This window comes from Hibiscus syriacus, unplaced genomic scaffold (assembly GCF_006381635.1).
Source record: "Hibiscus syriacus cultivar Baekdansim isolate YM2019G1 unplaced genomic scaffold, ASM638163v2 tig00110220_pilon, whole genome shotgun sequence".
NCBI classification, from domain to species: domain Eukaryota; kingdom Viridiplantae; phylum Streptophyta; class Magnoliopsida; order Malvales; family Malvaceae; genus Hibiscus; species Hibiscus syriacus.
This window is the reverse complement of record NW_024062634.1, coordinates 839,523-864,523: the sequence shown is the minus strand read 5'-3', so window position 1 is coordinate 864,523 and position 25,001 is coordinate 839,523. Positions and strand designations below refer to the sequence as shown.

General features: G+C 34.0%; 2 protein-coding genes and 2 pseudogenes across 2 annotated transcripts; 2 read left to right on the top strand and 2 right to left on the bottom strand.

Annotated features, from left to right (window-relative positions):
• Positions 1–2,031: 2,031 nt before the first annotated feature.
• On the top strand, positions 2,032–2,864 carry LOC120114093 (annotated as a pseudogene).
• A 9,403-nt stretch (positions 2,865–12,267) lies between these two features.
• Positions 12,268–16,231, top strand: LOC120114092 (putative nuclear RNA export factor SDE5). The gene is made up of 10 exons (XM_039135103.1): positions 12,268–12,400; positions 12,558–13,112; positions 13,677–13,702; positions 14,058–14,135; positions 14,379–14,449; positions 14,572–14,831; positions 14,987–15,114; positions 15,420–15,534; positions 15,684–15,754; positions 16,088–16,231. The coding sequence occupies exons 1-10, from the start codon at positions 12,268–12,270 to the stop codon at positions 16,229–16,231; spliced, it is 1,581 nt and encodes a 526-aa protein (XP_038991034.1).
• Positions 16,232–16,481: 250 nt separating this feature from the next.
• LOC120114107 lies at positions 16,482–18,877 on the bottom strand (annotated as a pseudogene).
• A 1,727-nt stretch (positions 18,878–20,604) lies between these two features.
• LOC120114105 (E3 ubiquitin-protein ligase RMA3-like) lies at positions 20,605–21,970 on the bottom strand. The gene is made up of 2 exons (XM_039135108.1): positions 21,816–21,970; positions 20,605–21,397 (listed from the first exon to the last, which is right to left on the bottom strand). Exon 2 carries the CDS (start codon positions 21,394–21,396, stop codon positions 20,683–20,685), a length of 714 nt encoding a protein of 237 aa, XP_038991039.1. The 5' UTR covers position 21,397; positions 21,816–21,970; the 3' UTR covers positions 20,605–20,682.
• Between the last annotated feature and the right edge of the window lie 3,031 nt (positions 21,971–25,001).

The following is a 25,001-nucleotide window of genomic DNA, read 5'->3' as shown; positions in this document are numbered from 1 at the left end:
GATAATTATATTAGATTTCTATTAAAGTTTATATCAAATTAAGTTGGACCTTGAACTAAGATAAATTCTTGTTAATTTTTTTTTAGATTTAAAAATAATAACTTCTTTAAAAACATAGTATGTTGGATATTTTTGTTTGAATAAAATTATGAATTTGAAATTAAACTCAAAATAGTATCCTGAATGTAAACTTTGTAAAGGATATTTTTATATCACAAATAATTTAAAAGACATAATCTAGTAAATTAAAAGATTATATTGCGAACTATTCAAGTAATCTCAATGATAAAAAGAAATCTTATTCGTCTTAAAAGTTTTGGGTTCGGGCAGCTGCATTTGTAGGGTGCGTGTTACCTTGTAACCACCACTATCTATTAAAGAAAATCATATTATTAATTATATTAAAATAAAAAATATTTGTTTAATGGACAAAATGAGAAAAATGGGGTCAAATTAAGAATTAAACCTAAAAATATCACTAAGTCGAAAGTTTAAAAAAAAATTGGCTAAAAATTATTAAAATCTTTATATACATACTCAACCTATGCAGTGGGTTTTGCACGGCTTGTAACTTATTTTCTTGTGTTAATCAATGAACATATAGTACAAATTATTAAAATCTTAAACTTGGTTGTTTTAGGAATATTTAATTAAATAAAGTTATTATCAATAATTTGTTGCTAAATATAAATGAATAATTCATTTGTTTGATTAAAAATTAATAATTCATTATCCAGAGAAGTTTTAGGAATATTTAATTAAATAGAGTTGCTATCAATAATTTGTTACTAAATGCAAATGAATAATTCATTTGTCTGATTAAAAATCCCCGAAACATATACTGGGATTCCCAAAATCGTACCCATAAGTGATGGAAACGGAATGAGTAATGTAAAACTGTCCTCGACCCGTCCCGTTACCACCCCTGATCTAGTCTCATCAGTCCAACTGATAGTGTTTTCTTCTTTTATTTGGAAGAAAAAATATTATACATTTCTTAATCTACAGAAAGTGAGATAATATGAGTATCTTTAATCACACAAAGTCGAATATATATTTATTTTTAATCTTTTTACTAAAATGTCATTATATAATTTAAAAATATATATATCAATTAACTTTATGATATCATCAATTAATTTCAAATTGAATTTAAATTGTTTAAAAACGACCTTAAAAAAATTAGATAAATGAAGTTGCGAGGGAGGAAATGGTCCTACAAATTTTGCAAAAATAAAGCTTAAAATCGTCATTTCCACCCCTTCTTGAAATTGTTCTTTCTAAAAGATTTACTAAAAATAATTTTTATATAAAAATTTCACATTTGGCATTTCCATGTTTGTTTCTTAAAAATAAATAAATAAATTTCAAGCTCATTGAAATCTGTTATTTTTTCTGCTAGAAATGAGATCTGACGTAACTGTGAATGTGAGTTCTTCAAGATTCAGTTGCTTTGTCTTTTCCTTCCATTAATCATCTCTTTCTCCTCTTTCGTTATGGTAATATTAGAATTTAGAACTGCAAAAAATGGACATTTAATACAGAAGAAGAGCTCAGACTCCACACAGAGAAGAAGCTTTGTTGAATATTCGAGAGGCCAAAAACTATTCAAAAGTGTTAAACTCTTCTCTTCAAAGTTTTTGGTTTCCATGGTGGTTTAATTCTTCAGTGTGATCAGGGTTTATCATTGCATGAACGAAAAAGCTGAGGAAACCCCACCCAGATAATATTGCATGCAATTTCCCTTTTCATGCTAAAACTTGGGTTCTCTCCAAAAGGTTGAAAAGAAGGGAAAAATATCATGAATAACAAGTTTCTGGGTTCAAAGTGTTGAATATTCGAAGGATAAGAAGTTTGATGATTTGAAGATCAACTTTGTGGATATTTATGAATATTGCTAAAGTTTTTGGTTTTTTTAAGATTTAGAGGGATATGGCTTCCAAAAGTGTGTATTATTCTTGAAGTGTAATATCATGGATTGTTTAAGAGAGATGCAGCTTAAGTATTAGAGGATTTTTTGAGTGTTTGAAAATGGTGGAAAGTGTGGAAGAGGATGATAAAGAAATGAGATCAGTGGCATCAACGCCAACATGGTCTACTGCTACTGTCTTGACATTCTTTGTTACAGTTTCTTTGATCGTGGAGAGCTCGATTCACTACCTAACTAGCGTGAGTATCATGTGTTGATCGTCAAGTTTTTAACTTAATTAGATAACATCTTCTGTATTATATATATATTTGTTTCAGTGGTTAAAGAGAACCGAGAGAAAACCTCTTCTTAAAGCTTTGTACAAGATGAAAGAAGGTATATTTACTTATATTTTCAAGTCCCATACTTGTATTTACCATCACTTCATCGTGAATTTACTGCAAAATGAGACGTTAACACTGGTGGTACAAATGAAACATTAATTGAACAGTCTTTTGGACTTGTTTCTTCAGAGCTAATGCTGCTCGGATTCATGTCGCTCCTTCTAGTAGCAACATCGACAGAAATATCTAATATCTGCATTCAGTCAAGATCCTATCATGGTACCTTGGCACCATGCTCAAGATTTGAGACCGATGAAGGAGATGAAAATGATTCCTCCAAGGAGCGTCGCCTTTCGACCGCTCCCGATTTTCGCTCATTGAGGAGAATGTTTGAGAGACTTGAACACCATTAACTGCAAAGAGGCATGTAGCTGATCCGTATTCTCTCATTTCTACACGATCTTCCATTGAATTATTGTGTTCTGCAGGGTCATGAGCCATTTGTTTCACATGAAGGTCTCGACCAGCTGCATCGCTTCATCTTCGTAATGGCGATCACACATATCGCTTACAGTTGCTTAAAAAATAGTATGTTGGATATTTTTGTTTGAATAAAATTATGAATTTGAAATTAAACTCAAAATAGTATCCTGAATGTAGACTTTGTAAAGGATATTTTTATATCACAAATAATTTAAAAGACAAAATCTAGTAAATTAAAAGATTATATTGCGAACTATTCAAGTAATCTCAATGATAAAAAGTAATTTTATTCGTCTTAAAAGTTTTGAGTTCGGGCAGCTGCATTTGTAGGGTGCGTGTTACCTTGTAACCACCACTATCTATTAAAGAAAATCATATTATTAATTATATTAAAATAAAAAATATTTGTTTAATGGACAAAATGAGAAAAATGGGGTCAAATTAAGAATTAAACCTAAAAATATCACTAAGTCGAAAGTTTAAAAAAAATTGGCTAAACATTATTAAAATCTTTATATACATACTCAACCTATGCACTGTTTTTGCACGGCTTGTATCTTATTTTCTTGTGTTAATCAATGAACATATAGTACAAATTATTAAAATCTTAAACTTGGTTGTTTTAGGAATATTTAATTAAATAGAGTTATTATCAATAATCTGTTACTAAATATAAATGAATAATTCGTTTGTTTGATTAAAAAATGAATAATTCATTATCCAGAAAAGTTCTAGGAATATTTAATTAAATAGAGTTATTATCAATAATTTGTAATTAAATACAAATGAATAATTCATTTGTTTGATTAAAAATACCCGAAACATATAATGGGATTCCCCAAAATCATACCCGTAAGTGATGAGGACGGAATGAGTAATGCCAAACCGCCCTCACCCTATCCCGTTACCACCCCTAATCTAGTCTCATCAGTCCAACTGATAGTGTTTTCTTCTTTTATTTGGACGAACAAAATATTATACATTTCTTAATCTACGTAAAGTGAGATAATATGAGTATCTTTAATCACACAAGGTCGAATGTGTTGGAAATAAAAAACTCATACAAACAACTTTTATTGAAACTCAAACAAATATTACAAGAGCACTCTCACTCAAAAACAAGAACTACAACTCACTCTTATAAGACTTTGCTTCTTCACTCACTTAGAAGCTATTAATTTTTCTTGATCTTAAACTACAATGGGGAGGGGTATTTATACTACTTAAGAACAATCCTACACCACACAAATAAACTAATTTAAATCATTTCAAATTCAACAAATACTTAACTCTCACCTAACTAAATTGATGTAAGCAATGACATCATTACTTAAATGATGCAAGCAATGACATTTTTACTTAAATGATATAAGCAATGATATCAATTTAGTTTGGGTTTGGGTTTAGGCTCCCATAATGGATCAAGTTTATGATCCAACACTCCCCTTAAACTTGATCTTGTGACCCCTAGTAAGTTCCTTAATCTTATGAAGTCTTCACTTTTCAGTTGCTTGGTAAAAATATTCTGCAACTTGATCTTGTGACTTCACGTATTCAACTTCCACATCGTTTCTTGCAACACACTCCCTTATAAAGTGGTAGCGAATGTCGATGTGCTTGCTTCGATCATGGAATACTGGATTCTTTGCTAAGGCAATGGCTGACTTGTTGTCCACACAAACCTTGGTAGGCTCTTCTTATATCAAACCTATCTCCTTCAATAGATTTCTAAGCCAAATTACATGAAAAATGCATGAGGTAGCAGCAACATATTCCGCTTCACAAGTGGATAATGTGACAATCGGTTGTTTCTTTAACATCCATGTGAAAGTAGTATCTCCCATGAAAAATACGAATCCAGTAGTGCTCCTTCGATTATCTATGTGTCCACCCAATCACTGTCGTTATATCCAATAAGCTTGTAATCATTAGAAACTGAATAGAACAAGCCGAAGTCAATTGTACCTTTCAGATAGCGAAGAATTCTTTTTACCGCTTTAAAATGGGTGGTTGTTGGAGATTCCATGTAGCGACTAACCAATCCAACTGCTTGAAGAATATTGGGCCTCGTGCAAGTTAGATAGTGTAGACTTCCCACCAAACTTTTGAAGAATATTGGATCTACACTTTCGCCTTCTTCATGTTTGTACATCTTGATCTCGTATTCTGTCGGTGTACTTATTTGCTTACAGTTCTCCATCTTGAACTTCTTCAGTATCTCCTTTGCATAGCTTTCCTGTGAAATAAAAATTTCATCCTTTTGTTGCTTAACTTCAATGCCAAGGTAGTACGCCATGAGTCTCATGTCTGTCATCTCGAATTCCTTCATCATCACATCCTTGAATTCTTTAAACATGTTTGGGTTGCTTCCGGTGAAGATCAAATCATCCACGTAGAGGCACACGATCAAAATATCTCCATCTTTGATCTTGATATATAGAGCGTGCTCGTAGGGACATTTATTGAAGCCATTCTCTTGGAAGTACTTGTCGATTCGACTATTCCATGCTCTTGGTGCTTGTTTTAGCCCGTAAAGAGCCTTCTTCAACTTCAACACCTTGTCTTCGTGCCCTTTGACTTCGTAGCCTGATGGTTGCTGAATGTAAACTTCCTCTTCAAGAACTCTATTTAAGAAGGCAAACTTTACATCCATCTGTTGTATCTTCCACTTGTTTTGAGCTGCCAAAGAAATGATTAGTCTGATAGTCTCCAATCGAGCAACAGGAGCAAATACCTCATCATAGTCAATTCCAGCCTTTTGACTATAGGCTTTAGCAACTAGCCTCGCCTTGTGCCTTTCAATCTCTCATTTGGTGTTTTGCTTTATTTTGTACACCCATTTGACACCTATCGCCTTATGTCCCTTGGGAAGTGAGGTAAGTTCTCATGTGTCATTCTTCTCGATGGCCTTGATAATTTACCTTCTGTTGATATCTTTGCAGTGTCAGTTTGGCTACAATTCATGTTTCCTCAGTAACCATACGCTTGTTTACATGCGCATTATTTTGGGGTACGTATAAAGTTTTTCTAGTCTCGATTTAATCGTAAAATTTTCGTCGACATCAGTCCTAGAGTTACCGTTCGTACCTCGTAGGTTTGCCGGGCAGTTTATGTGTAGCTACATCACTCTGCCACTCTATGCTCTGGTCACTCAGGTACCATAATTGTTCATGGACAAAAACATTAACAGTTGATTATGTGCACTTAATCTCACTCACAACTCTGGTTTCAGATGGGGACGAACTTTAAGGCGACGCTAATTCCGCAAGGCGTAAGGGAGGCGATCCACGGATGGGGTAAGGAGGCTAGCAAAAGAAGCAGAAAAAGAAGGCGAATGCACGCGTGTTTCGCCGATGATTCGGCCATCCAAACATAAATCATCCAAACATCAGTCGACGAAAATCTTCATCGACTGATCGATGTTCACGCATCCCGTGTTAGTACATTGAGTGAGATCGAGATGCAACCGGCGGCTAGGGTCACACCCAGATGGACCTTCGGAAGTTTCTAGTGGAGCTCCTAGTAGGGTTGCTCAAAATTTTCATTTCATTGTGCTGTGTCCAAGATTCACAGACTTCTTCTGGCACGAAGAAGAACAGATTCAAAGGTTCACAGATTGTAACATATACATTGTAGCAGGAATTTGTAAAACAAAGAAAGCATTTCATGTAGTTTTCTATTTTCAAGTAGAAAATCCATCACCAATCTTAGATATTCATCCACTAAAACTCAACAAGAATCAAGAAACAAGTTGTTACCGTTTACTACGGGTAGGGATGGAATGGATCTTGGACCCGTCCCGAATCCATAGATCCAGATCCGTTTTATAAGATATGGATCTTAAAATTTTAGACCCGACGGATCCATACCGGATATGAATCCTCTGATTAAAGTACGGATCCTAGTCCGGATTTAACACTTAGATATCATATCTCGATCTGTTTATAGAAAAACTCACATTTAGTTTAAAATTTTATATAAATGAGATAATATGTTTTAAAATATATATAAATATTTTTATAGGGTTGAATTTTTATAGGTTTTAAATTCGGTATGCGACAATAGAATGTTCATTGATATACATTTTTTAATGTTTGTATTATTCAAAAGACATTTTGTAAATGTATTGGAGTTTTTTTTAGATTTTAGTTTATCATTTTTTATTCTATTACTAGTTGTATTGAAATTAATATTTCGAGATATGATGTGAAATTAGTCAATTACAGTTTTATTAGTTTAAAAAAATGATTTTTTAATGAATCCATTTTGGACCCGGATCCATGAGATCCGTTGGATCTAGATCTGAGTCTCAATTTTTTAGACCCACGGATCCGGGTGAGTCTGGATCCAAGAAGTGAATATGGGTCTGGATCTGGGTCTAGCAGGATCAGATCCAGATCCGGCCCGTTGACATCCCTAACTAGGGGTGTTCATAATTAGGTTAAAACCGAATTAATCGACCGAATTAAAATTTCAATCTGTTAATTTTGGGTTCGATCTGTCAATGATTAATTTCGTTGAAAGAAAAAAGCTTGGTGGCCGTCTACCCCCGGGGCGTTAGAAGGAAGCATCTCAAAGACCACCTGCTTGACCTCATCGTCCAAAGACTGGAGCTTCCAACAATCTTGCGTCATTCTCATTTAAACCCGAAAAATTCCTGTGGATTTCATAATTGCTATAGTCAGATCATCCACTAGTAGATTCTGCAGGGTAACGACATCCAAGCATCAAACACCATTATCGAGACGCAAGGCAGTAATTGAATTTGACCTCCTCCGACCAAGCATGGAAGAATCTTGTGTTTCTATCCCCACTTTGAAACCATTCACACCTCGATTCTTCCTCAAGACCATTTTCAAAAATGAAGTCGTTGAAACCCCTACTCACACCATCTCTGCTCCGAGCACTCCCAGTTCTCTCCTCGGAACTCAATGGTGCATTAAAATCCCCACCAATAAGCCACGGCACCAACCCGCCAGGATTAAGATTATACAACTGAGGCCACAAAGTATTACGAATAATAGCCTGGGGACTAGCATAAACAATAGTAAGGAACACCGGAACCACAAGCCTCGGGGACTTCACTAAAACATGGATAAATATTTCCAAAGGAGCCAAAGACCGCCACTGAACCCATGAACTTCAATGCGGAACGAGTTTGAAAACCTCAATCGATGAATTACCTCATCTGCTCTTCTACCACTCACTCTTGTTTCAAAGAGGCCCACCACCGAAGGACTGAATTCTTTAGCAAAACATCTTAAATACCAACGGAAAGAAGGGCTTGCAGTCCTCAGACAATTCCAAAACATGCAACTAATCATAATACCGAAACCAAGAGGAAAAGAGTTAAGCAATCTCACCCGAGGAAAGATGTGAACTCTCCCCATCGGTAGTCCTAGATTCATCTGCCTCCCTCGACAATGCCTCATCCATACCAACATTCATTCCATGAACAGACGTGACTTCCTCAAGCAACTTCGAAGCCGAGGTAACCGATTCACTCAACAAAGGATGCCCATGAGCTTTATGGGTAAGTTGTTTCTTCACCTTTAAACTTTTCTTATTCAAAATCTTTGCAATCGACAAAAAACCCTGCTTTGGCGAAGCCCCCTTCCCCCTTTTATCTGAGCGAGTATTAAGTAATCCATCTTCAATGGATACCGCTAAATGATTTCCTCCCGTAGCTTTCCGCGACTGAATTTTAATTGTATGATTCTCGCTAGCAGACAATGGAGCGAATTGCACCATGCTGTTCCCCCACTTAAGTTCGGCAATGCTATAGTTGGATTCAATACGGTAGGCTCACATCTCTCACACAGAGGTTTTCTTGCTGCAGCTTCTTTAATGACCACCTCTACTCCGTTCAATGAGCGTCCCGTTCCACCATTTTTTTGTCCGACGACAAAGCCACCACTTTCCCTTTATTCTGATTGCTTTCAACCGACCTCATCTCAGTGTTCGCCTGCACTCCACGATTCGCAGTTTTCAGATCCGCATTGTCAACATTTGGTACTGGCTCGTCTTGGGCAAGGATCCTAAACCTAGAAGAAGTTTTGACCCTCGAAGTGTCAGTTTCTCCGTCAACTTTCTCCTTGGCTTGTCGCGGCCTCCGTTTACGATTTGTAGCCACCATTCAATGACCAAAAAGGTCCTGACTTCGTTTTGTTAACTCAGGCGGCTGTGCCGTGGCTTCATGGACAGTGTCTGCAATGTTAGAAACACCCTTCTGTCGCTTGTCACACATCTCCTTCGAGTGCCCATACCTTCCACAGTGAAAACAGATCTGCGGTAGCGCCTTATATTCCAATCTTTGAACGAACCCATTTTCCCCAACATTCGTGTTGTAGTCTATTTTGATGACCTTCCCAATTTTCGAAGCGATCATACAAAATAATGACTTAGAATAGTATCTATATGAGAGGCCAGGAAGGCGAACCCATACAATAACTTGGGATAGATAATCATCAGTGTTGAAATTTCGACTCCACGACTGCATGGTCAAATAACTCCCGATGATCATTCACGACCCTTCTATCAACGCTTTCTTGTAATCATATTCCTTCTCAAACCGAACGAGATAATAATCATTCTCAAGGTCTACTAATTGAACCCTACCCTGCGGTTCAAAAGTGACATGATCTTATTCCAAAGGACTATATAGCCAATCTTCCTCCCCAAAAGCCGAACTATTAACGTTTTCTTCATATTCCAATCGATGGCATCATTTACTCGATCAGAAAAGTTGGGCAACTTTGTTCCTTATCAGCCACTCCAGCATCAGTATCTCTAATATCCACCATCATTACTTCCTTCGCCGTCCACAGATTGTCTCCCACACCCAATCGTGCATTCGCGAAACATCCCCAGCATATTCGACTTCCCCTTCGTTTCGGATATTCTTATTAGGCCTAGGGCTCTCCATCGGAATCGGGGATCCCGACCTCTCAAGGACCACCGGAGATAGGCCGACGACACGTCAAAATTCATGCAGAAACCCTAGGCGATAATGAAACCCTAGTTCCTAGAAAATCAGAATTCCCACTTCACAAAAGTATTAGTATTATTTTAATAATCATTTTAAAAAAAATTAGGGATTATTTAGAAAAAGAAAAGTTTTGATGAATAATTAGCACTCCTTATTTTTCTCTAAAAATATTTTACAGATTATATCGAGTATCTCTCTAAGCTTCTCAAACTTCAATTTACTCAAAATTTTCGTAGATATATCTACAACTTACTCATCAATTTTTCTTGACACAATTTTGATCTCTCATTTAAGAATCTTCTCAAGAATATAACGATAATGCATTTCTATATTTGTTGTCCTTTTAAGAAAGATCAGATTCTCCGCTAGATGTTGATAAATTATCACATAGGTGTACGAGTAAGTAAAACTCGATTCAATTCGAAAAATTATCGAGTTGATTTTTAAGTTCGAGTCGAATTAGAATTTGAAAATTTTGGTTCACTTTTAAAAAGCTGAAAATTTTGATAGTTTTGCAATTTAGTCTCTAATTTTTTTTATTCTTCAATTCCCCCTTCATTTAATTTTTTTATACAAAATTTGAACTACATGCTCTTAAATCATTTCGAAATATCTATGTATCTTCAATTCTTCTTTTTGATAATAATTTTTCTATTTTTCTTAATTTAATCCCTCAACTTTGTATGATTTCATTATTCTTTCAATTTCTCGTTTATTTTAAGTTTATTTTTATCAAATTTAAACCACATGCTCCTAAACCATTTTTACCTATTTCAATTTCTATTTTTGATAGAATAAGTTTTAATCTTTCAATTTAATCCCTAACAGTTTTAATTTTTCAATTTAATCCCTCAAATTTGCATGATTTCTTTATTTCTTCAATTATTTGTTCATTTTAAATCTATTTTTTTATTAAATTTGAATCAAATGCTACTAAACCATTTTAAAATAATTATGTACGTACCTTCATTTTTTATTATAATATTTTTATTTTTAAATTTAATCCTTTAACTTTACATGATTTTCTCTTTTCTTCATTTAATCCTTCATTTTAAGTTCATTTTTAATCAAATTTGAAGCACATGCTCTTATACCATTATACAATACCTATTAACTTTACTCTTTTTTTTTTTTCAGTTTAATCTATTAACTTTGTGTTTTTGTTTAATTTGGTCTTTTGACTCTTCTTTTAGGACATCCTCTTCAAAAGATAATATTATAAATATATTTTATAATTTTAGATTGTATTTGACTTATTAAATAATATTACAACGTGAAAATAATATGAAAACACACATATATATATATATATATATATATGTGTGTATATCTTATATGATTAGAGAAAGTCGATAAATCGAAATAAGTTCATACCCTAATATTATAAATAATTGCAAATAAATTTTTATATAATTCGAACAACTCAATTCGGCTCGAAAAAATTTCAAAAGTTTAAGTTATAAAATCAGACTGATCAACGAGAGTAATGTAAATCTTTTCGACTCAACTCGATCAAATATTCACTCCTCATAATCTAGTGAGAATAATTCATGATATAATTTCTATTGAGAGCATTATCAGGCTATTTAACAATTAGCCCTTTGATTTTTACCCTTTTCGTCTGATTTTAACTCCTTGAAGACGCTGAGCTTAACCTAAGAAGTGAAAACAAAGAATGCGAAATTTACTTCAGGTAACCTCATTCATGCATTTATTTAATCTTTACTATTAATCCTCTTTGTAAAATTGGGACTCTGGCCTTGTCACTTCTTCATGCAAATTATATTTTCTGATGTCATTTTTATGTTTATGTTTGAGTTTCATGATGTCAATTCTTCCAGAAATACAATGCGACTCATCACTACGTTCAACATGTATAGCTGATAGAAAAACGAAAATCTTTTGATGGTTTTTTTTTTTTTTTTTACATTTTCATTTCTGCAGAAGTGGATTTGTTGATCATTTCTACTGCATTATACTTGGATTTGTTGGACATTCATCTGTTTGGTTATTGAGGAATGAAAAAAAACACAGATAGAGAGAAAAAGATAAGTAATCCGATTGCTTTCTTTTGTGTGTTGTCCAGTTTTTTTTATCAGAATTCTGTAAAATAAGTGTTTCTTTATTAACTAAAGTACATTTCTTTTTTCTTTTCTTATTCGAATTACTGCATTTTTGGATTTTACATGTTTAAAACATGTTTAGTTGATAAAACAGAAAAAAAGGGTAAAAGAAACTGTAGAACAATTTGGCACTGCATTGGGAAAACGGTTCTGCATTGCTTCTAGGTTTTGAATTCTGCATTTACTAGTACAATCACATCTGCCACCAGAAAGAATGATCCTAAATCATACTTGTTTTTTTCTTGATTACTTGATTGTTATTTGAATGTTTTCATTTGAATATCTCTAAGTAGGGCCATCAAGAAATTAGTCTTTTGAATGTTGATATAATTTATAATTCAATTACCTTATTTGCTAGATTGCCTTTCAAACTGCGTCGTGGATCATGTGACCACAGTAGTGTTTCTCATGTGATCCTGAATGCGGACTGAGATGAACTGCCGTTTCGACCTCGTAAGTCGTAAGGTACGAGTTGTCCGTTACATTGTTGTTAATGATTTCAATACAACAAAACAGATTAGGTGGTATCGAGATAGAATTGCAAATCTGGCAAGTCTATCATCACTTTTATAAAGTTTAGCTGGCCTGCTAAATTAGTCGTTCTCTGCTCGGTTTTTTAGTATTTCTTTCCCAACCATATTTGTTTTCTTCCAATATCATATCTGTTTATCAAAATTTTGATATCTTTTCCTTTTCCTCTCTTTGTGAAGGATATATCAGAATGAAAGGAATTGCCCGTGCTTCAGTTTATGAAGATGAAGCTCTCAAAGAGCTGCTTGATGCTTTTGGTGAGACGTTTTCTCTTGAGGACATTGCTTCTGCTTATTACGAAGCAAAAGGGAATGTCAATGTTACTGGCGACATTCTCTATGCAAGAAACCATGGAAGTACTACAAGAGAAACAACCAATGCGCATGAAAATAAGTCTGTTGGTGCCAGTACAACATCTTCAGAAAATACATCTATCAATCTCAATATCGGAGCATATAAGTCAAAACGATGTTCTGTATCAACAGGAAGTGTTGCTGGTGTGATAGGAAAAAACTACGTTAAACCAAGGTCATCAAGAACAGACTGTTCTGATACTACCAAACCGGTGGAAATAGATTCAAAGAAATTGCCCGAATCTGTGATATGGAGTGAAGAAGATCCATCAAATAGGACAACTAGAAATGGAACCACAAATGGTGATCTTGAGAAATTTTTGTTTCAGATGCTAGGAGATGGATTTCAACTTGACAAATCCGTAATTCAAGAAGTACTTGGTAAATCCATTACCTCATTTAGTCTTCGAGTTGTTTACTGTTCTCATCATGCAAATTGCTATCTTTAAATGGAGGCATAGGTTCATTTCTGACCGTATTGGATCTTATAAGACTTTGCTTTCTTATAACTGCATTGACATTATAAATGGATTGAATGTAGGCAGAGGACAGTATCTGATTTTGTTTTAAACTTCCTTTTGCTCCAAGCTTTTTTCCCTTCTAGTCTGATCATCATTTTTGTGATCCTTGACTTGGAATTTTGTGATTCCAAGATTTTGTTATACATGAGTTTCTTCTTCATTCTTTATATGCTTATATATCAGTAATTTGTTCATTTTATTACATCTTTGATTGTGTGAGTTTATCCTAGGCCTTTTCTACCTCCTTTGGTTTCTTTATGTTTTCCATCTTGGAAGTGATAGTTTTTAGCCTAAAAAACAATGCTGTCAGTTTAAGATTCTCTCTCTTTAGTAGGATACAAGATTGTAACTAATATATATTATGTCTATTGTTGCTACTATTTGAGTTCATAATATGCTTAATCGCCATTCGTTTGTTTTGCAGATTGTTGCGGGTTTGATGTGGACAAGGTGAAGTGCTTATGCCCTTTGAGCTTGAATTTTGAACGCGTTTAATGAATTTTTTGTTCAGTTTCAGTTCTATCAGATAACATATATTTTTTTTAACTTACAAGCATTTAGATTATCTGTTCATAGCATGTACTTTTTCTTTTCTTTTCTTTCTTTTTTCCTGAGAGATCAGATTTTGTGATGATCATAACTTAAACTCTCGATGTTGGTTGGTCATTTGAAGAGAAAGAACATTAAACGTTTTCCTATTACAGCCTCTATGTTGCATTCATTTTAACATCTTCCTGTTGATCTATAATCAATTTATCATCCCAACCTCAGTTGATAACTTTAATTTGTTTTATTGCTCATATAGAGCATGGACAAACTGCACGATATGTCAGCTTCAACTCTAGAGAAATCTGATGATGTTATTGGTATCACTGCCGAAAAGGTGAGGCCGAGTTTAGTCCATCTCTGTACATAATAATTTTATGGTTTCTAGCAGAAACCACTATCAACTTCTCAAAATTTAGATGATAGTACTGGATCTTTTTACAATTGAATTGCACAAGTGTTAATATTTCCAGTTATGTGTGTCATATATCATTTTAATCCCTTCAGTTTATAATATTTATTACCTGTCTGAAAGTTACATGTTTCTTTACTCATCTTTTCACCACAATTCTTTATACAGTTCACGGGGAGATGTTTGGAGAACCAATCCTTTTTAATCCAAGGCAAACCGCAATCCAAAGATTTTTCTCAAAGGTATATTTCCAATTTGATTTTGTTGTTGTTGTTGGACTTCTAAATTCTTTGAAACAACGATGTTTTCGAGGAAGGCTGCCATAGATTGTTTCTTATCTTCAATTGTGCTACTGTTATTCTTTGCACCTTACTGCATCTATGATAAGAAATCCTAAAAGATCTCCAAGAGGAAACAAAGACAAAGCCACTCAAGAGAAAGAAATCTTAGAAGCCTTGTTCACTGTTACTGAAAGATCCGAGGAAGCGACGAAAAGAAATCGTGTAGTTAGTGAGGTGAGGAGATCAAAGGCACTAGGTGAATTGGTGACTGAACCTCTCGAGGACAAAGATACAAGCCTTACAAAAAATGTTGTAGAAATGCTGAAAGTTTCAAAAGATGGTAAAGATTTTTATATATGCTTTTCATATTGTGATAGTGTTGTTACTCTCGTGGCTGCATGATAGACATTCACACACTTCAATCCACTGAACATTGCAGACTAATTTTATGATTTTCTTTCATTTCTGCTATTCCTATAACGACTTTTCTGATCATCATAACCTTCTTGTTTTTGGTTTCTTCTACAGTGGAAGATCGACACAACGACAATGAGAATAGCTACGATGACTTACGTCAAGCTGTGAAGGAGTATTGGGTGACTATGAAAGAATACTATAAAGCTGTAAGTTGTTTAATCTGAAAAAAGTTGTAAGATATAATCGATAAATATTTTTCTACAAACTTTTCATTGAACTAGTTTTAGAAATGCAAGTCTAAAGTTGGTAAATAATGATCATTAGGTTGCTTTAGTTTTAAAGATATATGGTGAGGCCATCTAATAAGTTTCACGATTCCTTTTCTTTTGAAACATCTCAAGAACTTGCTCTGCATTCAGCCTATTTTGTAGAATTACACTGTCAATGCTTCTATTGAGTGATTTTTAAAATGAAACGTGTGATTAGTGATTTTGAAAATGGTGTCACAAAGTTTGAATTCAGTTGCGCAGATGATGAAATTATGTCTCTTGATTTGCATAACTTCAAACCCAAGGAAGCTCGTAATCTTCTCCAAATCCATTTAGCTTCTGTTTCCGGCATCCCTAGTAAGCTACCACTCTCTTCTATCCTTAAATCTTTGCATTTTACTAGTAAACTACAATAACTTTTATTTACTCATCTTGAGGTCATGACACAGTACTTTGTATTTCACTAGTAAACTACCATAACTCCTTATTTACTCATCTTGACACAGCTATTCAGTATTTAAGGATTATAGTGGGAACCATGGAAGAAGATACTAAAACGGAAGCTCGAAGACGATTGGTACGACTGCTTGTTTCAAACTATTATTTATTGAAGTTAGAATATATTTTTGAACTCCAAAACAAGTGTCCCAGTCTTTCTATTAGTTTCTCAAAAGAAGGCTTAACTTGTATGATTGTGTTAAGCATCTCAACTGAACTCTTGACATGGTTAAGCAATTTCTGAAATCTTATGCATTGCAAGCTAACTTGAGTTTAATAATCATATAGATAATGCAAATGATTTATTTGTTTTATAAGTTAAACGCTTAAAAATGTTCTTTCATAGATTATGAAAGCAATTTTCTATATATATTTTTTATGAGTTAATGCTTGAAAAATGTTATTTTTGCAGATTATGAAACAGCTAGAGAAGGAATCGATTAAATGGAACGAAGAAGAGAATGACAGAATAATATCGATTCGAGTTGATGTAATCGACCCAAAAAAACTGAGTTTCGCAAAGGAAAATAAGAAAATGGGGGATCCTTCCAACTAAAAAGGTTAAATAATTTAGAGCACTACAGCCATAACCTAGTGCAGATGCTGGTTTTGCACATAATATGGTTATATATATTGCTCACACCAAAACCTTGTGGTAATGGCTATCAAATTTATACAACGTTTTAAAAGATTTATCCATGGAGAAACCAGATGTTGAAATGATAATGAGAACCATATGTAATAATTTATTAATCATTGACTTTATAATTTAATTTAAAACATGTAAAAGAGTAGGAATTTTACCTAGCAAGATGGAGGGAAGGAATAATCAGTCATCCATGAGCACAAATCGGGCTACACGATCTCTGTACATGACTCATTTCCATGCTATGCTAGAGATTATATTCCATGAGAGTTCGCTCTAACAGATCATCCGGCTCTATTCCGTCTATGACCATTTGTTCGCATAACAACTTGGCCTCAACTAATCTACCCACTTTGCAATAACCACGGATCAGAATCGAATATGCAACAACGTCAGGCAGTAAATGTCTATCTAGAGCACATCGGAATGCGAATGATGCTTCCAACATTAATCCTTGCTTGCAAAGGCCATCAATGAGTATGCTATAACTAACATTATTCAGAGAGATTTTGTTTTCGAGCATCTCTTCGTGAAGCTCAGAGGCAGTCCTCATGTCCTGTGATTTGAAGTTGCCGTCAATTAGACAACCGTATGTTACCACATTGGGTTCAGGACCCTTCTCCGACATTTTGGAAAACATCAGCATAGCTTCATCCATTCTACCCTCCTTGCAGAAAGCAATCAATCAATATAGTAAAAGTAATTGAATTGGGTCTTAGTGAGGGAGAGGTCAGCTGTTTAAAAAGGCTAACAGCGGTATCCAATCTTCGCAATGAGAAGTAACCACATATCATCGTGTTGTATGTTATAATATCGGGTTTTGGCCCTTTCTTAAAAGTTGCTAGAACAGCGGTGACGCCTCTGCCAAATAACATTCCTTGAGAAGCATATTGAGGAGAACATTATATACAGCAATATCAGCTGCTACTCCATTCCTTTGCATCACTATAAATATCTGCAATCCAGTAGTTGGAATTTTATATTTGCAGAATCCATCCATGAGGTTACAGTACATTGTAGCGTCTCCAAGAAAACCCCTCTTCAGCATTTGGAAAAAAATTAACCGACCATCATCCAATTTTCCTTGCTTAGTAGCACCTCTAACAAGCAAAGTGTAGGTCACTATATCTGGTTGTATGCTATACATTCCCATTAACATGTATACCTTCAGGGAATTCCTTAACTGTTTCAACCTACAAGAACCATCCATCAAGGAATTAAAAATGAAGATATTCAGTTTTAGACCCCTGCTTACATGGTTAAAGAAGAACATGAGAGCAGTTCTAATCATCCCTTCTTTGCAGAGGCCATCTAACAACACATTATAAACGACATCCGGTTGATGGACCTTCTCCACCATATCATCAAATAGATGAAAACCATCCTTCAAATTTCCCATCTTGCAAAAGCCATCGATGAGGCTTGTATAGGTTATGAGAGATGGCTCAAAGCCCCTCTTGATAATTTGACCGAAAATGCCACAAGCTTTGAGAATCCTACCATTTCCACACAATCCACTTATGAGGATGCTGTAACTCACCATGTTAGGTGATAAACCTTCCTCCAACATTCTCTTATAAAGCTGAACCACTCTTTCCAAGTTCCCTACCTCCCCAAACGCGTCCATAACCAAGCTGAAAACAACTACATCCAAATTGACACCTCGATCTAAAGCGTCGGAGAGAAGCTTCTCCCCCTCATCCAATCTCCCTTCCTTGAAATAACCATCAATAAGGAAGAATACAGAATTAAATCTGGTACTACATTCCTCTGTATCATAACTTTGTAAAGCTCAAATGCTGTATCATATCAAACAACTTGGTATCAGTTCCTATTTCCTTATTTGCAGCTAGACCCTTCAAAATCTTGTTACAAGCAACAATGTCAATCTCTAAACCACTCGAAACCGTCCTCAAATGAAAAGTCTAGGCCTTCCCAACCCCCTTCAAAAACCCTTCCATCACAATCCCATAAGCACAATAACCTCGTCTTCTAAGAAATCTACAAAACTCGCCATTGTTCTTAACAATTACATCGACACAATTCGCATTAAGCAAAGACTCCTACACCCTATGAACCAAATTGTTCGAGATGCAAAGACCCTCTTTAGCCATTTTCATGAACACGTGAAAAGCCATATCCACCACCACCATCTCTTTCTCACCGTAGTTTTCAAACAAAAATCGAAAAACGACATCTGGGTTCGAGCCAAAATCGCTAAAACCTTCACTAAAAACTTCAAGAACATCGATATTTGCACCAGAATGATTTACCATTTCATCGAACACCTGGGCCGCGACACCAAACACTCCATGGCGGGGCAGGAGGTGAATGAGGGCAGAGGAGGAGGGTAAGGCATGGGGAGAGTTCGAGAAACTTTGGGTCCATTTGACAAAGTTGAAAGCAGAAGTGGGTTTTAATTTGAGGATCAAAAGCACGGGTTTGATCAAAATCTTTGAAGACAACATTTGATTGGAACTTCCATCTGAGTTTTTTTTTTTTTTTTTTTTGAAAAATTATAGTTTTTGTTGCAATTATCACTTAAAGTTTGGTAGTTCAGTTGGTTGCTCTGTTTTCGCTTTAAGCTTCACGGCGTTTTGAAGGTACACTCGTCATTCCATGATTAGGTTAATCCCATAACTAAAAGGGTAAACCACCAGTTTACCCACTTAACTTTTACTGTGTTTCTTTTTCGTTCATCCAATTATAAAAAATATTATTCGGTCATTAAACTTTTAAATTATGTACATTTAAATCACTCAAACAATGAATGCATCACCAAAATGTCACGTTCTGAAATCTTTCAATCGATCTAATAATTTAATTTTTTTCATTTTCATTGGTGCACAATCCTTTTCATCATCCATCAATCATCTTTGGTTGTCATTTTTAACCTAAATGACACTGTTTTGCTTTTCAAATTAGCAAAATTCAAACTAAAGCCTTAATGTTATATATTAGTGCTCAACTTTCAACTTAAAATGCGTAGATGTTTGGTGAAAGCATCACTTCATGGGTTAAAAGGGAAGAAATTTGGGGTCAACAGATCAACTTGACAAATGACATTATCACCGGCTAAAATATTTTCACAATAGGAATCAAATCTGTAGGCTTCATGTTCATAGTCATGTTTTCACACTGATTTCAATTATATAGGGTACGTGCAAATCTTCTATTTTGACATTTGGGTAACTTTATTATAATATATTTCTCCAACTTAATATAACGATGTTTTTTAGTAGCATTTTTTTATACTCCAAAGGTCTTTTTCACGGAAATTATTCTTAATCTGGAGTTGGGGATAACTTACTATCTTACCTCCCCTTACCTCATTATATATAAGAATAAGATTTTGTTGTTGTTGTTGTTTTTATACTCCCAAAGGTGTTCCCGCGTATTTTGCTTGTGCTTAATGATTCTCGATTTTACTTAAAAACATATAAGAAATGGTTCTAAGCAGATTTATTTATGTGTTTCATCACGCCATGTGTCAGAATTTCTTGTTCTTTTTTATTATGCGCCAGTAATTTTTTATATTATTAGTGAACATAACACACATAGATATGGTAAGTCTTACTTGGGATACTCCTAATTAGGGATGGATATGGGTTGGGTCGAATTTTTTGTCTACCCGACTCGATCCGAGAATAAAAAATCCTCCACTCGAGATCCGACCCGACCAAAACAATATTCCACCCGACCCGATATGTAATTTAAAAACCCAACCCGACCCGACTCGAAATAATAAAAATATTATTTTTATTCAATAAAAACAGTGACTTAATTGAAAAAAAAATATATATAAAGGGGTATTATTGTCATTATTCCTAAAATATATAATGTAAAATTATATATTTTTTCGGGTCGGATATTTTTCACCCTAAACCCGACCCGAACCCGATTTTTTTATAAAAAAAACGACTCTACGGGTTGGGTCGGAACCCGTCGGTTCGAGTCTCATGCCCATCCCTACTCCTAATTAGGTTGAGGAATCAAACCGTTTTCTAGAAAATAAAGTCCCGAATGACACTCATCTTGCATCTTAAGCAATCCCTCTCCCTAATAAAAGATTAAACAAAAATTAAATCGAGGTAGGTCATTGCTGGTGTGTATGTAAAGGGAAACATTATTAGTAATAAATATTGTATGTCAAGTGAAATAAAGACTTTGTTTCGTGCTGAAGGGGTCAGCTCAACTGTAGGAAATGGTCTTAAATTGGATAACTCTTTTTCCACCATGGAAAATGCTATTATGCATGAAAAGATAGAACAATGGCAAGTGAATTCCTCATAAATTTTCCAATAATTTCTTCTTCTTCTTTTCATCTTTTTGCGACTATACAAGCTAAAGTTCAATCCTTCTCAAAACAATAGAAGACAAAGAATGATGCAACAAAGAAGAAACATGGATACTCTACTAAGAGATTTTTCAACCTTGACCTCTTGCCTTCTCATCCTATGACTATTGTTCCTTGGAAAATGGTAAGGAGCCTGGTTTGGATAAGCAAGCATGCTTGTGTTTGAGCTCCCGAACATTCTAGCACACACCATTTCTCCCAACATTCCGATCGTCGGATGGAACGGATTCGTCGTAGGTATACCGCCGAGGTCGGACGATGCCGAGGTCTCGTATCCTCCGTGAGGTTGAGGTAAGTATTGCTGGTGATTTAGATGCAAAGAAGTGGTCGTGATGTTCGATGTAGGAGGAGGTGGTCTTTGGGGAATGACCATATCTGGATGGGGATCCTTGGAATGCGACTGCGAAGATGTGCCGTGACTGTAGAGGGGAACCAGTGAACCGGAAGAGATGGTCGCCTTGCACACGGGACAGCTCTTCTGTTGCGGACCTGAATCGAGGGAAGAAGCTCGGACGTTAAGCCACTTGTAAATGCATGGCCAGCAGTACAAGTGACCACAGAGGGTGACTACAGGGTCTTTTGCAGACTCGAAGCAAATGCTGCAATCGAAGCAGCCCGAATCTTTTTCGAGGTCTTCTGTTGGTTCTGGTATAGAATTCCATTTGTGCTTGAGTGAAACATCTCCATAAGACTCAAAGAAGTTTGGTTCCATAGCCATTCTGGAAGATGCAAACAGATTAGAACCCATATCAAATAATAAAGACAGGATCATTTCAAATGTTTTCGAAAATTCATCGTAACACAAAATCATACTAGATACTGCATGATTTCTTATTTTAAATTCCAGAAATCAAATAGATAGCATAAAACATTCTAAGCTATAATAAACCAAATCGCTTTCCTCTCTATTCCCATTCCTTCCCTCTTCTTCTTCTTCTTCTTCCAAGAATAAATTTATCTCCAAAATATTCAATAAATTCAAGAATCAGGAACCCAAACTGGAAAGGAAGAATCCATCCTCTACCATTATGCACACAGATGAAAAATCACCCCAAACCACCAAAACAAGGTCAAACAAATCCACCCCAAAAGGGGAAAAAGGATAGAACTTGAGACATAGATAGAGATAGAACTTACCGGTAAAGAGGAAGCCGAAACAGACCGAGAAGAAAACAGGGTTTCAACTCTTTGATAAAAAAACTGAATTTCCAAGCTTGCTTTCTTGTTTCCTTCGTGTAAATTTAGGATCTTGATGAGATGATTTTAATGGGGAATTGAAGAGAAGGAAGAAAGATTAATATTTATAGAGGAGGAGAAGGAAGTACACGTGGCCTTTTCTTAACTTTTTTCAGTGGGTGAAAACTAAGAAACAGCTGCGGCCTGCGGAGTACACCATTGTTTTCTGTTGGACCTACAGAAGCAGTCATCTGTTTTCCTCTTCCTTCATTATTTATTTTATTTTTAAAAGAAAAATCAGTTAAATTAGATAATGGGTTTTATGGTAAGTGAAGATAAGGTCAGGAGTTTGAGTTGGAATTTAAGAAAAATTTTAAATTATAATAAAAGATATCAGTACAGAATTTATAATAAACAAAATTCTAAGATTTTATGTAGTAGAATAAAATATTGTTGTAACGAACATCTAGAAGAATGTGACAACCTATAAAAATAAAGAATTCGATAAAACGTTATCTAAAATATTATTTTTTCTACCGAAAATATTAATATTGAATACTTTACCAGAAATGATAAAAACGTTAATGTTTTTGGTAAAAATAATAATGTTGTAGGTAATTTTTTTACCAAAAATATTAAAAAAATAATAACATTTCTGGTAGCGTCTTTCCTTAGCCGTATATTAAGGATGTCGTATGACAGAATTACTCGAGCCCGGGGGAGTCTCACGTGCGGCAACCTAATATATGGCTAAGGAAATGTGCTACCAAATTATTTTTTTAACATTTCCTGTAAAAAATTATCTAAAACATTATTATTTTTACCGAAAATATTATTATTGGACATTTTACCAGAAATGTTTAACATATACGGTAAAACATTACCTAAAATATTATTTTTTCTACCGGAAATATTAATATTGGACACTTTACCAGAAATGTTAAAAAACATTAATGTTTTAGGTAAAAATAATAGTGTTTTAGATAATTTTTTACCCAAAATATTAAAAAAATATTAACATTTCTGATAGCACATTTTATTAGTCGTATATTAAGGTTGTCGTACGATAGAATTACCCTAATAAATTCCTTTTCTTAACCGTATATTAAGACTATCGTACGACATAATTACTAGACTTTTTTTAGCATTACATATTTATATCGGTAAATTTTATTATTTCCATAAAGCAATCTCGAGTTACAGTAAAACACATGTTTATAAATACAGAAGTAACTGAAAGCATTTCTTATTAATATAAAATAATATATATTTATATTTTTTAATTATTGATAACGTATGTCTTACGACGTAATTTAAATTTTAAAAATCAATTCGTTTTGGTTTTTGATAAGTTGAAGCAGACAAAAAACGAAGTAGATAGTTCTGCCGAACAACAACTTAATATACAGTTAAAAAAATGTGTTACCAAAAATATTATTGTTTTTTAATATTTTCGGTAAAATATTATCTAAAATATTATTTTTTTTACCGAAAATATTAATTTCGTTATCTAATTTCTGATAGAAAAACTTGTAAAAAATAATATTTTAAGTAGCGTCCAATATTAATATTTCCGGTAGAAAAAATAATGTTTTAGTTAGCACGTCACTAGAAATATTAAAAAATCAATAATATTTTCGATAACATCTTTCCTTAGCAGTATATTAGACTGTCGTACGGAATATATCCCCGAAGTTTGCCTAAGCTGTTGTGTTTCCTTCTTGCTCAGCACCTGCCTAATTAAGCCGTTGAATCTCTAGAAATTCTCAGCACCATCATTTTCAATTCTGAGGAATCTTTGAAGTTCTAGATATTTTGAAACTTCATGTTTAATTCTTGTTTTTCTTTAGGGTAAATTGCACCTTTAAACATCAGATTTCATAGCGGTTTGATGTTCAACTTTAAAACGTTTCAAGGTATGATTTTGATTTCAGGTTTAATTAAAATATTAAACAGTTGAATCGTTAACGACATAACAAAATGATCATTCATTTTATATTTTTGGACGTAAAATCATTCATTCCTTTAATTGTTGTTATCGATCAATAATCACCTATCTACGTCGTCATTCCTAATAAGATTACCAGTGGGAATGTAAGATTACCAGGGAATATGATTAATGGGAATGTTGTATTTTGTGTTTGGTTGATTTAGCAGGAATGTAAGATTACCGTATTTGGTTAAAGGAATAAAAGATTATTAGAATATTTTTTTTTAAAATGATACTTTGTATTAATGAAATTACAAAATAAATACTTCAAGGGTCTCATTAAAAAACCTCCCTAAACCTAATCGAAAGAAAAAAAAAATGCACCCTATAAGGGAATGAATACAAATAGCAGGCCGGAAAATAACACAATTAATGAATATCATGACAGTAAACACACCCCATATATCCAGCACAGACCAAGCTTAAAATGAAGATGTACTTTAGCAAAATATACTCTCTAATCAATAGCACTACTACGATACTGAGCCAAACAAAGCAGAATTACATAGCTGCCAACAAGACCCTACGCCTAGTTATAAGCAAATTATTGAAATGTATATTTAATCAAATTGTTCTTATTATAAATTTATTTTTTAACAAATTAAAAAATATTTATATATATTTTTTAAAAAATTTAAATTCATAAATTATATATATATATATATACAAAATTGAAAATATAAAAAATATTTAATTAAATGGTAAAATTTATTTTAACCCCTGAACTTTATATAAAATTTTAATTATAGATTTTTTTTTAAATTTAAAATAGTTTAAGGATAAATTTATAATTTAATCTTCGTAGAATTTTTATTATTCAATGACATAAGAATGATATTTTTTAAAGAATGATATTTTTTAAAGAAAAAAATTTAAGGACATTTTAGTCCAAAATACCGATAATCCAATAATACCTAAGGAAATGAATGTAATATACCCAAAAAAAGCTACTATTGATAATAAAATATTATCGGAAATGAGGTTCCCGACCAACCAAACATGAAAATGTGAATTTCATTCCCATAAAAATCTCACATTTCTTGATCCTAACGCCCTTAAGGGTGCGTTTGGTTCACGGAATGTAAGATTACCAGTGGGAATAAAAGATTACCAGGGAATAGGATTACTGGGAATGTTGTATTTTGTGTTTGGTTGGT

Excerpts from the sequence above, each read along its gene's own strand:
- LOC120114092 (XM_039135103.1), top strand. The coding sequence starts at position 12,268 with ATGCGGACTGAGATGAACTGCCGTTTCGACCTCGTAAGTCGTAAGGTA. Across the intron at positions 14,450-14,571 it reads CAATCCAAAGATTTTTCTCA|TTTGCACCTTACTGCATCTA; the intron begins AAGGTATATTTC and ends CTACTGTTATTC. Across the intron at positions 15,115-15,419 it reads TGAAAGAATACTATAAAGCT|TTTGAATTCAGTTGCGCAGA; the intron begins GTAAGTTGTTTA and ends GGTGTCACAAAG.
- LOC120114105 (XM_039135108.1), bottom strand. The coding sequence starts at position 21,396 with ATGGCTATGGAACCAAACTTCTTTGAGTCTTATGGAGATGTTTCACTC.